This window comes from Coturnix japonica, chromosome 1 (genome assembly GCF_054131305.1).
Source record: "Coturnix japonica strain WE chromosome 1, WE-NBRP24, whole genome shotgun sequence".
In the NCBI taxonomy this organism is placed as follows: Eukaryota; Metazoa; Chordata; class Aves; order Galliformes; family Phasianidae; genus Coturnix; species Coturnix japonica.
The window spans coordinates 125,606,046-125,622,835 of record NC_140663.1 but is presented as its reverse complement, the minus strand read 5'-3'; the positions used below and the strand labels follow the sequence as shown (position 1 = coordinate 125,622,835).

General features: G+C 46.1%; 1 protein-coding gene across 8 annotated transcripts in view; it reads right to left on the bottom strand.

Moving 5' to 3' along the window:
• LIMS1 (LIM zinc finger domain containing 1) overlaps window positions 1-16,304 on the bottom strand; it is a 51,823-nt gene extending 35,519 nt beyond the window's left edge. For 2 of the 8 annotated variants that reach the window (XM_085552210.1, XM_085552229.1), the window contains exon 1: window positions 16,247-16,304. Coding sequence is in view for 2 of the 8 variants with exons in the window: in XM_085552200.1 (XP_085408326.1) it covers window positions 15,902-15,945 (44 nt within the window). In the remaining 6 variants the exon portion in view is untranslated. The other 6 variants (XM_015849718.3, XM_085552220.1, XM_085552200.1 and 3 more) reach the window with 5 other exon arrangements.
• Window positions 16,305-16,790: the final 486 nt, after the last annotated feature.

The window sequence follows — 16,790 nt, the reverse complement described above, 5'->3', positions numbered from 1 at the left end:
TTTCCCCACCCTATTTAGGAAGATGAGAAAATGAAGAGTGCAAAGACATATAAGGATTCGTGTTCTGCAAGCAGAGGGGCTTTCTAACCAACTGGAAATACAAGCAACATGCTTTTGGAAGGTCACGGCAGCCTAAACATTTCCTCTCCACAGGCCAGCCCAATCTAACCCATGGGTCTGTCTTGCATTTCAGTGCATTAACTCTCAGGAACCCCTTCAGGCCAGCAGCACTGAAGTCATATACCTGCAGCAATCCTATCAGCATCCTGCCCAGCTCCATCACCCAAGCAGATTTCCAGACCTTGCCCATCACCCTCCTTCTCTCACTGAGTGGCTTATTCAGGGATATATTTTCCAGGCCAGTGCTTTTACAGCAGTACAGGTGGCCTGCTGGTAGACTGGGAACTTACAGCAGGGACAGCATCACTTCTAGGTCAAAACTCCAGCATGCGTTAAAGGAAGGAAAAATTCACACCAGTTGAACTCGGGCATGGGGGAATAGGCTGCAGGGCTCGGACTGCGAAGCAAAGCATTTATTAGCTCTAAGGTCCGACCTCCGCTGAGTACGCAGCCAGCAGGGCTGGTATTCACAAGGCGGCTCTCAAAGCACTGGGCGGGGACACAGGCGGGCAGGGGACATCCGGCACATACATTTCTTACAACACCGTAAGAATTATCATTATTATTACTATTATTATTTGGAGCGGGCGGGGAAGCGCTTTACAAACAGCGAAGGAGCGGCCATTGGAATTCGAACCCCGAGGCGCGGTCGGGCGGGGACAAGAGCTCCAGCCCAGCACAGCCCCGCCCGCCAGCTGCCTCCCTCCCAGCCCACGGCCTTTCTTTGGGCACCCGGCTGTGTTTGCAGAGGGCTGATCTTAGCAAAGCCATCATCAGGTAGCAAATAAAGAGGAAAAAGAGCAGACTTCCATGTGCTACAGCAGTGGTCTCGATGAAACTGTTTTCATCACATCCCTCCTGCCCCCATTACGTGCCTATCTATTTATAAATAGGTGTACTACTGAAGTTCTAATATTCTCTTCCCACTCCCCAGCGCACTGTCCTGCACCCCACTCTGTGCTCAATGATATGAGGACCAGTGAGGGTTGCAGATTGATGATCCTTGAGGTCCCTTCCAACCCAAGCCTTTCTATGTGACAAGAGCCTTACTGGCAATGAGCAGACAACTGCTGAGACCCAGTAGCTTCAACCTGAGGTCAGCTGAAAAGATTTACAGGCAAATTATGAGAGACAGGAAAGAACAGAGCTGGGTATCAGAAGATCACGTCTCTACATGCTCCCTATTCCATGCTGTATTTCTCTGAGACTTCCCCAAAATCCACCCCCAAGAACAGCTGCTAACAAGTAGTTAGAAACTAACATCTAAATTCAGGGCTAATCCACAGTGGTTTTTAGCTGCATCATTTGTACTTCCTTCCTCTGATGACAGACATTCCAGCTTCTTCTTCCATTTACTTTTATTGCCATAAAACAGCCAGTCATGAAGTCCAGTTGCGTGTCAGGTACTCTGAACAGCACATAAACATTAACTATTCCTGCAATACGAGGTAAGGCGTGAGCTCATTTGCTCAGTCTTTGTATGTGTGAAAAATAAGGCAAACGTAAAAGGGCTGTACCAGAACTCATCCTACAATTACATATATTTTTTTATTTAATTCATTCCCTTATAGTACGTTACTTCTGATAATGATAGGAATAAATCAAGAATACATAAGCCCTAAGAGGACAACTGCTTTAACTGGGACTTCCATATTCAACATTTACAAGTGATCTGAAAGTATTGCAACTATTCAGCTCCAGAAAATCCCTGCTGTACTTCTTGCACTCTTGTCTGAGCAGAGTTTGCAGAAGACACCACAATGCACTGATGTTGCACATGATAAGAAGTGAACGTTCGCTCTGTGTATGAGGTATCCCAATGAAAGAAGGGAGTTCCGAAAGCTTTCTTGTTTTCTAAACTAATAAAGAGCTGCAAGGATGCCAAGCTGTTTTGAATACACTGCATAACAGAATTCTTTTGGGACAGCAAAGAAGTGCCAGCTAAATGCGCCTCTATTTTATTACCATTTCTAGATCATGACAGCGTTAAGAATACGTAACCACTGTGTTCATGCACGAGGTGCTTCCCTTTCAGTCAAGTATGAAAAGAGTAATACATTAATTTCTCAATAACGAATTGCCTGTCTAGCAGCTGCCTTTTTCGGTAGCTCTGATCTGCTACTGAAAAAGGAGGCATCAGTCCAAAGTAAAGAGCAAAGCATAAGGGGGATAAAAAACAACACACCATTCTTGAATAACACTCAACAATTTTTCCCACTAGTTATTCTGACAGAAAGGAAAAGAGGAAGAAAAGCATTTTCATCTGAAGTCGCACATGGAAAAACAATTTGGCTTCTCTCAACGTTAGAAGAAAAAACAAAAATGCAGAGGAAGTATTTATTTAAAAACAAAAAACCAACCCAGCACACAAATCTGAACACAGCGCTGGATGGAGGGAGCTTAGCTGTGGGACCCCCCATGCAGCAGCTACAGCCCCGTCTTGTTCCATGCATGGCTCAGTGTTGACACTGCCAAGCTGGGTGGCTCCGCTCCCAGTGCTGCAGTTACAGAATCACAGAATCATAGAATCACAGAATTTTAGGGGTGGGAAGGGACCTCTAGAGATCATGGAGTCCAACCCCCCTGCCAAAGCAGGCTCCCTACACCACGTCACACAGGAAGGCGTCCAGGCGGGTCTTGAATATCTCCAGAGAAGGAGACTCCACCACCTCCCTGGGCAGCCTGTTCCAGTGCTCCGTCACCCTCACTGTAAAGAAGTTCTTGCGCACATTAATGCGGAACTTCCTATGCTGTACTTTCATCCCATTACCCCTAGTCCTATCCCCATGCACTACTGAAAAGAGACCAGCCTCTCCACTATGGCTCCCACACCTCAGGTATTTATAAACCTGGATCAATCCCCTCTCAGCCTTCTTTTCTCAAGGCTAAACAGACCCAGTTCCCTAAGTCTCTCCTCATAGGGGAGATGCTCCAGGCCATCAGTTCATGATGCATGGGTAGTGGTGACCAGGAGGAAGGTGGAGGAATCCCAAAATGGCTTGGTTGGAAGGAAACTTAATGGCCCATCCAAGTTCTAATGCCCCTGGCATGGGCAGGGGTATTTCCCACTAGACCAGGTAGCCCAAGACCTCCAGTCTGGCCTTGAACACCTCCAGAGGTGGGACTTCCACAGCTTCTCCAGGCAGCCTCAAACAGTTCTAATTTGATTAAGAACCTAAAAAATGGGAATGGAAAATGTCACTCATCAGCCTGAGATGCAACCAGGCAGAGACATTTGTAAGTAGTTTTTCTTTGGATAAGAGCTTCAAAAGACACTGAGCAGTGACAAATGCAAGAAGACTTTCCATCCTAAATGCTCCAAATGAACAGAACGATGAAAAAAAAGAATAAAACAAAAGGCGTGCTGCCTGGCATCTACTCTAATTTATTTCAGATCTTAATGCTTCATGCTGAGCCTCTGGCTGCTCCTCTGAGTGATTTCAAGTTACTTCAACTTCTTGCTGTCACTGCAGACAAAATGGTTCAGATGAGATTTGCATGAGGGGAGACAAAGATGGCAATGAACAGGGACAGCCTGGATAGAAAAAGCTGGTGCAGAAGGAAAAGTATTGAGGCAGTTGAGAGCGGAAGCCCATAAAGGGGAAACAGTGAGGTTTCATGCTGGAAAGCACAACATCCTGCACCAAGTCACAGTATGCACCAGTTTTATTAGCAGTGAATGCTTGAAAAGAAAGTACAGGAATAACAGTAAGTGGATTCAAGACAGTGATACAGCCAGACAAAATGATAAACTCTAATATCATGTGAAAGAACAGAGATGGGAGCAAAAGCCATAATAAATGTCAGCTGGGGAAGAACATCTGTGCTGCTGCTGGGATGAAGGAAAACAGCTTCATGTGCACAACAGTTCAGAAATGGGACTCTGTGCCTTCTGTTCCTTGGAGCTGTTGGAAGGGGTCCAGAGGAGAGCGATGAAGATGATCAGGGGACTGAAGCACCTCCCCTATGAGGACAGGCTGAGGGAGCTGGGCTTGTTCAGTCTGGAGAAAAGAAGGCTGCAGGGTGACCTCATTGCAGCCTTTCAGTACCTGAAGGGAACCTATATCCAGGAGGGGAGTAAACTCTTCAAAAGGACCGATAACACCAGGACAAGGGGAAATGGATTGAGGGCAGATTTAGGTTGGATGTCAGGGGGGAAGTTCTTTACTAGGAGAGTGGATAGGCCCTGGAACAGGCTGCCCAAAGAGGTTGTGGATGCCCCGTCCTGGTGTTCAGGGCCAGGTTGGATGGTGCCCTGGGCAACCTGATCTAGTAAATGTGTATGTTTGGTGGCCCTGCCAGGCAGGGGGGTTGGAACTACATGATCCTTGAGGTCCCTTCCAACCCGGGTCATTCTGTGATTCTGTAATTGCTGTGGAAAAGAAGCTTGGAAATCTTAAAACTAGCCTGCTCCTAAAACTTGACATTGGATCTGATTTGCATAAAGAACACACTCAAAGAGGCCCAAAGTTTCTTTCAGTTCTGGTCCCTACTTTTAGCTTATCTATGAAAAAAGATGTTAATAATAACAACAACACTGTAAATGAGCCTTCAGCTTTAACCATCAGTGCCAGGAACAATGGAGCAACAATTAGATACTGGAAGCAAGATACAAAAGGGAAGAAAGAGAAATGAAAATAAAACTTTCCTTGTGGTCAGATCAACCACAGGATTTCCAGCTGAATTCCTTTCAGCTATAGAGACCTTCATTAGTACATTATTTGTACTTGGATAACGTACAATAGAAATGCGTATTTTTAATAAAATCCTAAGGAATGCATATAGGTCAGCCATGCCAAATAGCACGTACCTACCCAAAGGGAGGCATAAATATCACCACCTGGATTGCGTGAGGCTGCTTTCACCCTATGAACGGAAGGCCAGGGGAACAGGCTGTACTTCTTGATTCAGAGAAACATCCTCTACTTAAGGATGCCAGTCAGGCCAATATGTGCTCAGAGTGCTCATCAAAGGCACCTTCACAAATACAGAACAAGCAAATTAGAACTGAGGGTTGTAAAAAACAACCAAAACCACACAGGATTTGACAAAGAGACACCATTACAGAACAACAAAGGCTCTTCTTTCCCCCCCTAAAGCAGGAGACTGATGCCAGTATAAGAGAATCTCGTTGATGATGTTCCTATAATCAGGATATTTGGCAAAGCAAGGCTTCCTTTGCTTGCTGCTTGCATTTGTTTGCTTTTAAGCTCTCTTTCCCAAAGAGCAACAAATAAATACAAAATCAAGTCTGTATACCATTCCCAGCTCTGCTCTCTGACCTGCAGCAAGTTAGTGTCCTTGAAACTGTGGTTCGGAAGCACAGTTTATGCACAGCACATTTCACAGCTTCTCCAGCTGGACCAGCATGATGCTGAGAAACAGCCCAGTATAAATCCTCCTACCAAGATCTATATAGATAGATAAGCATAGATAACCAGACAGGTCTATCTATCTATCCATCCATCTGTGCATATTTTAAATACTGGCCCTTGCCAATACCTGTCCTGGTATGAAATCTACTAATATTTAGTTATCACTAAACTTGCTACAGCTGGAATAAACTTCAGAAACCCAACCTGGTTCTACAGATATGTCACCAACTCAACCTCTGACCAGCAACGCTGGTGAAACCAGCAGCAATATATGGACTTGGAACTGCTCAGGACACTTTTTGGAAGCCCCTCTCCTCCTGCCACTTGCCAGCTGCTGTTTCATGACAGGCAGCAGGATTCTGCTGAGAGCAGAGACCAGGATGGAACAAGCTACTTCTATCCTCACGCTGCCATGCAAGCATCCCCAGCAGCTGGCTGCCACAAGCGTATTTAAAAGGGAGAAGGCAACAAGTGGCTCAGAATAGCCTGGATGCAGCAGAAATCAGCAGCCTAACATAAACGAATTAGGGTCACAAATGCAACACAACACACGCAGACTAAAATATCAGCAATTTAATGGACAAACCATTACAGAATAAAATCAGGTCCATGAGGGACAGGGGGAAGATACTGAATCATATTTTTTCCATGTCAATCCTAACATGCTGCTCCTATTGTCACTGAAAAAGTACTGTTATAATGAGAAGTAGCAGAAGAAATGTTGAGCAAGCAGTTCAAATAAGCCAGACACCTTGAAACCATGGTGACAGACATAACTATTATTAACCTTACCTTCCTTCTTTCCCTATCTGCTCTGCTGCTGATGCTGCAGAGCCCTGCTGTTTGGAGGATGTAAAGAGATTAAAATCACCTTGGCCAAGCCTATGCTCTTGCATGTTGATGTAAGTAGAACGATGCCTTTGGCTGGGCATACTGACAGCCCTACGCTGTCTTGATTCCCCCCAGCTACTTCATACCCATTGGGTGAGGCTTGAACCAGCCAGGAGCTGAGCTCCAGCACAAGCAGACCTGCACGGGCTCGCTCCTTGCAGCCTGCGGGTCTGGACTTTTGTTTTCTTCCTTACATGTAAATCTGCATGACAGCTTGCTGAGCTATGCGAGCTCAATGATGGTAGCAACAGGGCGATGCCCCAGTCTGTTTAAAAATGGCATAAGGGAAGCTATAGGGTCATGTAACAACCACATTTTAATGAAATTTAGATCTTTCGCATGGGGGTAGAAAAAACAAGAAGCTAAAATGGCCTTGCTAGTTTTAGAGACAAAAATTACACCTGGTAAATTCTATGTACTGTTAACTCCAAGCTACACATCTTCAACTGAAGGCATTTATCAATGGGTAAACATGCTGCACCCACTTATAAGCAGCTGCTCTTCTTTAAATACAATAAAGAACAGATTAGAAAATTGCCCTTCTGAGCTGTGTTATAAGTCCAATCTTAATGCACCATCCTGACAAAGCCAACTCAAAACAGGGATAGTTTCATCACTATAACTAACACACGGAAGCGTGGTTTCAAAGCCAAAACAATCACTTCCCGCATACTAGCAAATGTTTTGTCTCATTTGGTCATCTACAGACCCTTCTGCCTAAGGAAAATATCATGTAATGGGAAATTTTCAGCTGGCTTCAGCAATCCACCAGCAGGGAATCAGTTAACCACTCCAACCTCCTGCACTTGCGCCTTATCAGAAATGTTAAGCAACACGATCAAACGCGATCAAGCACACGTTCCTAAGACACTCAGAAGATAATCAAATATTATCTCTAATTGGTGCAGGCTTCACTATTTGAATGCATGCAGTTCTGAGGAACTGCCACGAAGTTCCCCTAATCTATGTACTCACAAGTTAACAATACACCTTGTTTTCAAGGGCTTCGGATGAACTTGATTCTGAGTAAGGGGAAAAAAAATCACTTGTGTTTCTGATAGGAAATAACTAAATTTAAACAATTACTTTCAGCAAAACTTTCTTTTTGCTGTGGTTTATTTTCACCATTGGAAATGTCTGGGCTACTAACTCTTGTCTTACTTAATCGCTGTGAACAAGGCAACAGCAAAAGGAATGACATAGTAAAATCTTAGGGTGTGTTCCTAGATGGTTTTGTACCAGGACAAATCTAGATCCATTCCCAACAAGCACAGTCCAAATATTCCAGATACAGGAGGCAAAGAAGATAAACTGACATCCTTAGAGTGAAAAAAAGGGCAGGAAAAGGGGGGGTTGGAGGTACTTGTTCCTCAAGTGTTCTGAAGCAGGAGAAAAGAAGTAACCCCCGTGTTTTAAAATCTCTCTGCCAAAAGCTGCTTTATTTTAGAAGATGCTAAATGTATCTTTCGGTGGTTTAGCTCCATTGACATAGAAATGCAAACTCTTTTGAACAGAACTGCTCTAACTTTGAGAAGTGGACTAATTTCCTTCCTTACGGAAATCACTTCAGTGTTCTTAGAAAACCCTTGTATTCCCTTCTGTTGTATTCCTGGAAAAACGTGGAGCCATTTAGTCTTTACTCTCCCTGGGTTCTTGGTCTAACCTTCCCAAGATACAGCCAGAGGGTCGATGCAGAAAGAGACTCTGTAAAGAAAGAGCTCAGGAAGCAAGCAGCAGCATGTTGGCCAGTTAGCTGGAGATGACCTCAGCTTGGCTCTTTAAAGCTAATGAATGAGCTAACAAATTTCTGCCTTCAGTGTCAGTTTCCTCCCATCCTTATTTGCTTGCAATTGGTGTGATGGGTTAGTAGTGGGGCTGTAAGCTGAAGAGGAAGAATAAGCCAGAGCTGAGGTTCAGACTGATGAAGCATTGAAGACATCCCCTATAAAGCTTAGGTCCCCAGGACAGCACCTACATCCGTACCTCCTGACCTCTGCCTGACACATAAGTATCCCCAGATGCTGTTAGCATTTTTCACCTTCCTTCTGCCATTCATACAGAACAAACAGTGCTGATCCCACTGGGATACACCTACTGGGATGTTCTGGAGATCAGGGCTGGAACTGCAGTCACCTACTAAGGAACCCATCCTTGGAGGTGTTCAAGGCCAGGTTGGACGAGGCCCTGGGCAACCTGATCTAGTAAAGGTGTATGTTTGGTGGCCCTGCCAGGCAGGGGGGGTGGAACTACATGATCCTTGAGGTCCCTTCCAACCCGGGTCATTCAGTGATTCTCTGAACCCCAGTTCAGGACTGCAATGCTGTGGGCTTCTGCTATGGTCCCAGCAACCCTGCTTGTGCAAGTCACAGACACCAAGAGCAGCTCTAGGCACTTTCATTTGGGCAACATGACGCACCATCTCCAAGTACTTGAACTCCGGGCTCCAAGGAAATGAAAACTTAAACTCATGACTTGACTCAAGTGTTTTGTGTGATCACAACTACACACTGCTCAGACTAAATAAATGAATCCGATCATTTTTGTACTTAATTTACAAACCCCAAATAAGTCCTTTCTGTAATTTTTTTTTAAAATAATGGCTTTAAGATGAGAATATTCGAGACAAATATTATGAACTACTTGTCCTCCCTGATCTCTAGGAAGAACTAAATGGAAACAAAGCTTTAAGCCAATGCGATTATGTTAATATCCTTGCAACATTTCCACTCAAGCACTAAAGAAGCATTCAGCGCTACAGTCTGAACTACTAGATACTGATAGCGCAAATATGTTCTGCCTGTTCCAATTTAGACTCAGCGTGAACTTTAAATGAACTCTGGATATTTCCGTGGTATGCACAATAATGTGTTTTTAGCGCATCAAATTATGAATCCCCTTCTAGTTCAGGTAAACCTTGTTTCTCCCTCACTCTCATAGCCAGCGATAAGAGCATCGTTATTTAAGCCACGTGCAAAGAGCAGAGAACATACTTTGTCCAAGGTCTGCTGGAATATCTTGTGATCTGGAACTACAACCCAGATCATTCTGCACACACTTGTGCTAAAAGGGATTTACAGTGTGGTGGAAAATTTAGATTCAGGCATTTTTCATTCTACTCTCCTCCCACAGTGGGTAGAACTAGAAAATATCTGTAATGTGAGCCAACCAAGGTGAGTGGCTCAACGTACGAGAGAAAAATCATTCAATTGACAATAGTACCACCCACATTCTTCACATCTATCCAGGTGTGATGCCAAAAGCAGTGCTCACTGACATGGGTCCTCATTTTGGAAGATGGAAACGTCTCGGGTGCCTCTCTTACCTCACTCACATGACAAGAGGTAGGACATGAGGAAACACTTTCTAATTGTACAAGGAGAGGTTTAGACTGGATATCAAGAAGAATTTCTTAATGGAGAGAGTGGTTAAGCTTTGGAAGGGGCTGCCCAGGAAAGTGGCAGCGTTACCATTCTTGGAGATATGTAAGAGATGGACATGGCACTAAGGGCCATGGTTTAGCGATGGTACTCAGCAGGTCAGGCTGATGGTTGGATTTGGCAAAGACCTTCAAGATCAGCAATCTAGATGAGTCTATATTTTTGCATCATGACATTGCCATTACCCAAATGATTACTACAATGGCAGCAGCAAGCTCTGCTGGGCACATTATCATTACAACCTATTATCTTTCCCATTATTTTCCTTCTGCTGAGTTTGGCATTTATTTTTAAACAAGTGTGGCAGTCACAGTGCAAAAGGCATGACGAGCAGCATTAAACCTCCTGAATGTCCACAGATTTAATGCAGCCTGGGCTTCCTGCTGGGAAAAGGGAGCCACCGTTGCTCCTCTGATGGTTCCCCTAATCGCAAAGCTGCCCCACAAATGGAAGCCCACAATCACTTCTATGCTCCAGACACTTGTCTCAGCCTGGCAAACCAGCAGCTTGGTGCTGCCACCTCAGAATGCCAAATTCATAGAATCATAGCGTGGCTTGGGTTGGAAAGGACCACAATGTCCACCTTGTTTCACCCCTCCTCCTGTGGGCAGGGTCACCAACCACCAGACCAGGCTGCCCAGAGCCACATCCAGCCTGGCCTTGAATGCCTCCAGGGATGAGGCATCCACAGCCTCCTTGGGCAACCTGTTCCAGTGCGTTACCACCCTCTGTGTGAAAAACTTCCTCCTAATATCTAACCCAGCATGGCATCAGATGGGCTAAGTGACATAATTTAACGGTGAACAAAGTCAGAGGATCTGGATGCCAGGTGGGAAATGGGAAGCTTTTCTCTGAAAAAGAAAACTTATAGCTGGTAGAGATGACAACAGAGAACTCATTCCAGGGCTACAAGTCTGTAAGTTACCGCAGAGACTGTCTTGGCTCCAGGAGTTATTTTTTTCCAGGAGAACCTGAAAGAGTTCTTCAGTATCCCAATGACCAGGAAATCAGCCAAAAGAACAAGCTCCACAGGCCCACAGACTATTTCAAACAACTAACAATAAGCCACTGTTCTTTGATATAATTATAGAAATCGCACTTCTTTGATATATGATGGCAAACAAGCATGTTGAAGGGGCAAAAGGAGGTAGGGTTGGTTTTTTTCCCAGGAAGATAAGTACTTTTCTAAATAACACGTACCCCAAGGATCATATTTATGCAGCCATTTCAACAATCAAGTCTTTTTTAAGTCCACTATAATCCACTGACAATAAAAGATGAAAGAAACCTACAGGAAAGCCAGGGTTTAATCAAAGCACTTAATCAGTCAGAGGTTCCTTATTGGAACCATAAACTTGAGCTTGCTAAGGTTTCTCCTGATTTTTTTTTACCCCTCCACCAATGCTTGCTGAATGGGTCACCAACAGCATCCTCCCTCGCTGCTCTCCCACCACAGTTGCACTCAACAACTAAGGGTGGAAACATTCTTTATTCTCCTTACTCACTTCCTCCAAATTTAAACATTTGGCCCTGGGTTAAATTAAATGGATTTCTTTTATTATTCTTTTTAGAAACCAATCTCACGATCCCTGCCTGACCCCAGTAAGAGGCCAGAGCTGAGAGCCCACCGCCCACTCACAGTGCAGCGGAGGCCAAGAGAGGGTCAGCTCACACCACAGCACAGATGGGTATAATAGGCTTTTAATTACTTCCTTCCTTTTAAAACCATTTATTTGTTTATTTTTAAAAGCTGGTGAGTAGCTACTGGTATTTTCTTACACCTTTTTTCTTTAATGCACTTGGCAGACATCAAAGAGCTACAAATTTGGATGCAACTGACATTAAACATTCACTTTGATAGTTACATTTGGGGGGGGGGGGGGAAGGGGGGGGGGGAAGCCTTTAAAAGCATTACTTCCACTTGTTTGTGTGTTCCCTAAGTTATCAGCATATTTACCTAGGCTTTTCTGACAGCAATATCCATAGTCTTGTAGCCAAAGAAATACAGGAAACTCTGGAAACATACAACTACATACAAACATTTAAAGCTTAGAGAACATAATATGAAACAAATACCTCAGAAGTGAACATCTCCAGATGTTTTAACATATTACTTTTTATATATGGGTGTATATATATATATATATATATATATATATATATATATATATATAATATGACTCAGCTGTGGAAAACCAAAAGAATGTTCTCATTTCCTGAGGCGGGCTAACAAGAAGGGGAAAAAATGTGAACGAAGGAACAAAGATTTCGGAAGTCAGCTTTTTCTCAGTAACAGCAGCTTTAAAATGAGCCCCTTCGATTTCTTTTTAATGTAAACAGAGCATTGCCTCTCTCTTACAATTGCATCACTGTTGTTTTCTGAACATGTGTGTGTAAAAGTGTGAAAAAGATAACCACATTCCTCTTTTCAGAGCATCTCCTCTATCCACCCCAACATCACCTTTAGTCACAAAAATCAAGGAATCAATCCAGATCAAACCAATCTGGATTTCAATCTACTCCACTTGGAGTATGGCATCCAGCTCTGGGGCTCTCAACATGAGAAAGATGTGGACCTGCTAGAGTGGATCCAGAGGAGGGCTGGAGGGTGATCAGACAGCTCTCATGTGAAGAAAAGTTGGAGGAGCTGGACTTACTTAGGTTGGAGAAGAGCAGGTTCCAGGGAAATCTTACTACAGCCTTCCAGTTTCTAAAGGGAGCACACGGAGATGAACTTACTACATTGGCAGACAGTGATAGGACAAGGGGGAATGGTTTTAAACTAAAAGATGTGAGATTTGGTTAGATCTTAGGCAGAAATTCGTTACTCAGAGGGTGGTGAGGTGCTGGCACAGCTACCCAGAGAAGCTGTGGTGCCCCATCCCTGGAGGTGCTCAAGGCCAGGTTGGATGGGACTCTGGGCAGCTGAGCTGGTGGGGGCAGCCCTGCCCACAGCAGGGGAATGGAATTATATGATCTTTAAAGTCCCATCCAAGTCATGCTACGTTTCTATGATTATGTGCTATCTACTCCTCTGTCTAGCCACCAGTTTCTAGCTTCACCAGCTCCCACATAACTGCGCCTCTAGGGCAGCAGGGCCATGGCCTACCTCAGGACAATGTGTATGGCTTCTTGGAGCCTGACAGACCTGGGGCTGGGAAGCAGTTTCCACAGAGAGAGCCTCACCACACTTACCAGCAGGACCTGGCAAAAACAAGGGACTTAATCTAGCACATATGTCTGTCTCCCGGCCGCAAAACGCAAGCCTCCTCTGCTACCAACACAGAAGTTCAGAAGCGGGTGGTTTCCATCTGCGAGCAGAAATACGCTCCCGTTTGGAAGCATTTCGTCATGCTAGACTGCTTCCCGCAGCAGATCCTGCTCTGCTGATTCAGTTCGGAGCCTGCTGGGCTGCATCCAGGCCTTGCCATGCCTTCCAGGGACACTGGACAAGTATGCCAAGGATGGGAGGGCCTACAGCCCCGCCACTCCACACCCTTTGCTCCCCAGAGCACCTCTGAGGCCATCCCTGGATGCAGTCTTCTTCCCCCATAGCAACCCCCCTGCCACTGTATGCCATGGGGCCAGCACTGGAGCCACTCAGCCATGTTACTGCCTCCCAGTTATTTTCCGGTGTTACTTCACTGCTTTGCTGCAGCCTTTCCCAGTGCCCCAAACCACAGTAAAACAATGCATTAGTACAGAAAATCCTTTCAATTCTAAGCACAACTGCTTCCCCTGACTGCTCAGACCACCCAGGAAACCTTCATAAAGTCATTACACGGTCTTAGTTTCCCCCAATTAGCCACAACAACTCCCCACCCACGGCATGAGTAATAAATCCCAAGGCTTTAACTAAACTATTCCCACCAGTTTAGGTTTCGGTCCATCAAAAGTCCACTTACAAATGTGTGCTGCTCACTTCTTCAAACTATTTAATACAAGCAAGGCTTGAAACAACTCTAAATGCACTGGGGCTGACTTAGGATTCACCTCCTTATCAGACTATTTAGAACTGGATGGTATGAGTTTTCTTTACAGTACTGCAAATGACAGTACCTCAACTTTCTATTTTTCTTTCTATCTGTTTAAAAGAACTAAGTAGGTATTTCCAGAAGGGTTTTGACACTTCAGGAAGGGGAAGCGCTGAAGTAATTGCAAAGGAGTGTCCTAATTTGCAGAAAAGTATTTCCCCCGGGGGCTCAGTCTCCTGCTCTGCTTTCTCCAATTGTCAAGTTGAATTAGGATGTTCCCAGCCTTCTTTCATTCTTTCAAAGCACATTTCCACCTCAACACCAGAGCCTGTGCACCAGCCCTATGGGCAAGGAGCAATGCAGCACATTGCTGCAATGACAAAGACAACACTCTGCCTACACACATGCTATGAAGGGCTCAGACAATGCGTGACTTCAGCTGTCAAAACACAACTGTCGTTCTCATTTTCCTTGTCGTCAGCACCTGCTGTCACAGAAAAACCCTATGCAAGTACCTTTCCCACCAACTGGCAAACTGCTTTTAGCACAGATCACTGCAACTACGTCCCCAAATGAGAAGTAAAAGGCTGAAAGTACAGAGCGAAAAGCCTTTAAACAAGGATTTGGGGCAAACAGAACACAGATGAATGCAGATGCCGAGCCTAACACACTTAGCACAAAACCACAACTGAAAGAGCTGAAAAGCTTGCTGTAAGTGCTTTGGTAGTAAATGTTTTATTGTCACTTGAAGAAGAATTTATGAACTGCCCAGGGAGGTGGTGGAGTCTCCTTCTCTGGAGATATTCAAGACCCGCCTGGACGCCTACCTGTGTGACATGGTGTAGGGAGCCTGCTTTGGCAGGGGGGTTGGACTCGATGATCTCTAAGGTCCCTTCCAACCCCTACAATTCTGAGATTCTGTGAACTATGCAAGTGATGCTCTCTGCATTATGGGTCATTAATGGTTCCCATGTCTGGAGCTCGCTCTAAGAGAAAAAACACTGGGTTACAGCTGAGGTTCAGCCCCAGTATCACATACAGCTTCTTATTTCCCTCACCAATGCCTGCCAAAGCCAGCAGCACTACGGAGCACTCACAGGTGTGAGCTTCACACGAACAAGAGCTGGATATCCAATGAGTCTACACCAGTTTGTCAAATACAGTTATTCTGCGAATAAAGAAAAGCTTGCTTTGTAGACAAGCAAGCAGTAAAATACTGAACATTCGTCACTGCAAAGAAAAACCTAGTTTCCATGAGGAAACCACAAACGTGTAAGATAATAAAAGACCCTAAACTGCAAGCTAACATTTTCCTCTAAATCCCATAAGGAACGTATTCCGGCAATAGCTCACCACGATGAATTCAGCACAAGCAGCTGGAAAGGCTGCAAACAGAATGCTCCCCCCACAGAAATATACCCTCAACAGGTCAAGAGCTCTCAGCCCAGGCACCACACAGCCACAACTCACGTTCAGAGCCACCCAATGCCGACACCCCACGGGCTCTATGAGAGACCTGCTTGCAGCAGTAGGTTCCTCGCAACGCAAAAGCAAACGCAGAGGCAACAAAGAGCATCCGTCAAAAGAAACAATACGAAAGTTACTAAGAATAATAAATAACCGTGCGCACATTCCTGCCGGCCCGATGTCTGCAGCTCCTCCGTGCGGGTCTGCAGAGCGGCATCAACTCAGCCCTTCTCAGTTCTGCCTCCTTCCCCCGTGCCGTGCACAGCAGCCCGCCGGGAGCGCCGCCCAGCCGCAGCCGAGGCCGGGTCGGCACGTCCACGTGTCAGCGCGTTCATTCGGGACGGCTCACCTCCAGAAGCGTTTACAGTGGGTGAGGCTCCCAGACTCCGTGTAATTAGAGCAGACTTTGCTTTCTATAAGCCGTCCCTATTAACCTCTCCCTTAAGGCACAAGCGAGAAACTCCACGGAGCTCACCCAAGGCTATTTAGCAGTTTGTAAAGGAGAGGAGGCTGTAAGGTAGAAGGGCTCCGGCCGGGAGGGAGCTCAGCAGGGCACAGGGATGGCACAGGAGCGAATGAACGCCCGCCAAGCAGCACAGCCAGTCTCCCTCCCAACGCACAAATACCGCTGTCCTACCTGCCGGGCAGCCCCGCCGCCGTCGCTGCCGCCACCCCCAACATCGCGCCGAGCTCCGCCGCAACGGGAGGAGCCGAACCGAGCGCCGGTAATGGCGCTGTGCTCCCGCCCCCTGCCCGCACTGCGCTGCCGCCTGGGGGCGCACCGCTCCCGCTCCGCCGCCCGCCTCAGCCCGCCCCGCCTCAACCCGCTGCCCGGCGGGAAGCGCCGCTCTGGGCCCTTGGTGTGTCCGGCTGGCGTCGCGCAGCCCTTGGAAACACTTTGCATCACAGAATTGGTGTGGAAACAGCGCCAGCTATTCTCGCTATGTCTTAATGAGTGGGTCCGCTGCAGGACCTCGCTCACCTCCCATCTGGCGGCAGGATTGGTTTACATCATCTGAACTAGGCAGGTTCTCGTTCTGTGCCTGCTGAGATAACACTACCCCTTTGTTTTTGCTTCCTAATCGAGTTCGGGCGGTCTGCCATGTTATACCTGCAGGCAGCTTCACGGATGGCTGTAATTAACCCCAGTGTGCCTGTGTGGGGCTGGGGGCTGTCACGTCGCCTGGTTTCTGCTGCAGAGCACAGGACCTGATTCCCAGTGTACCTGAACATAAGGCACAGGCCTTATGAGGAGAGCCTGAGGGAGCTAGGATTGTTCAGCCTGGAGAAGAGGCTCAGGGGAGACCTTATAGCTCTCTATAACTTCCTGAAGGGGGGTTGTAGTGAGCTGGGGGTTGGCCTCTTCTCTCATGTAACCAGTGACAGAACTAGAGGGAATGGTTTTAAGCTGTGTCAGGGGAGATTCAGGCTGAACATTAGGAAGTATTACTTCTCAGAAAGGGTGGTCAGGCATTGGAATGCACTGCCCAGGGAGGTGGTGGAGTCACCGACCATGGGAGTGTTCA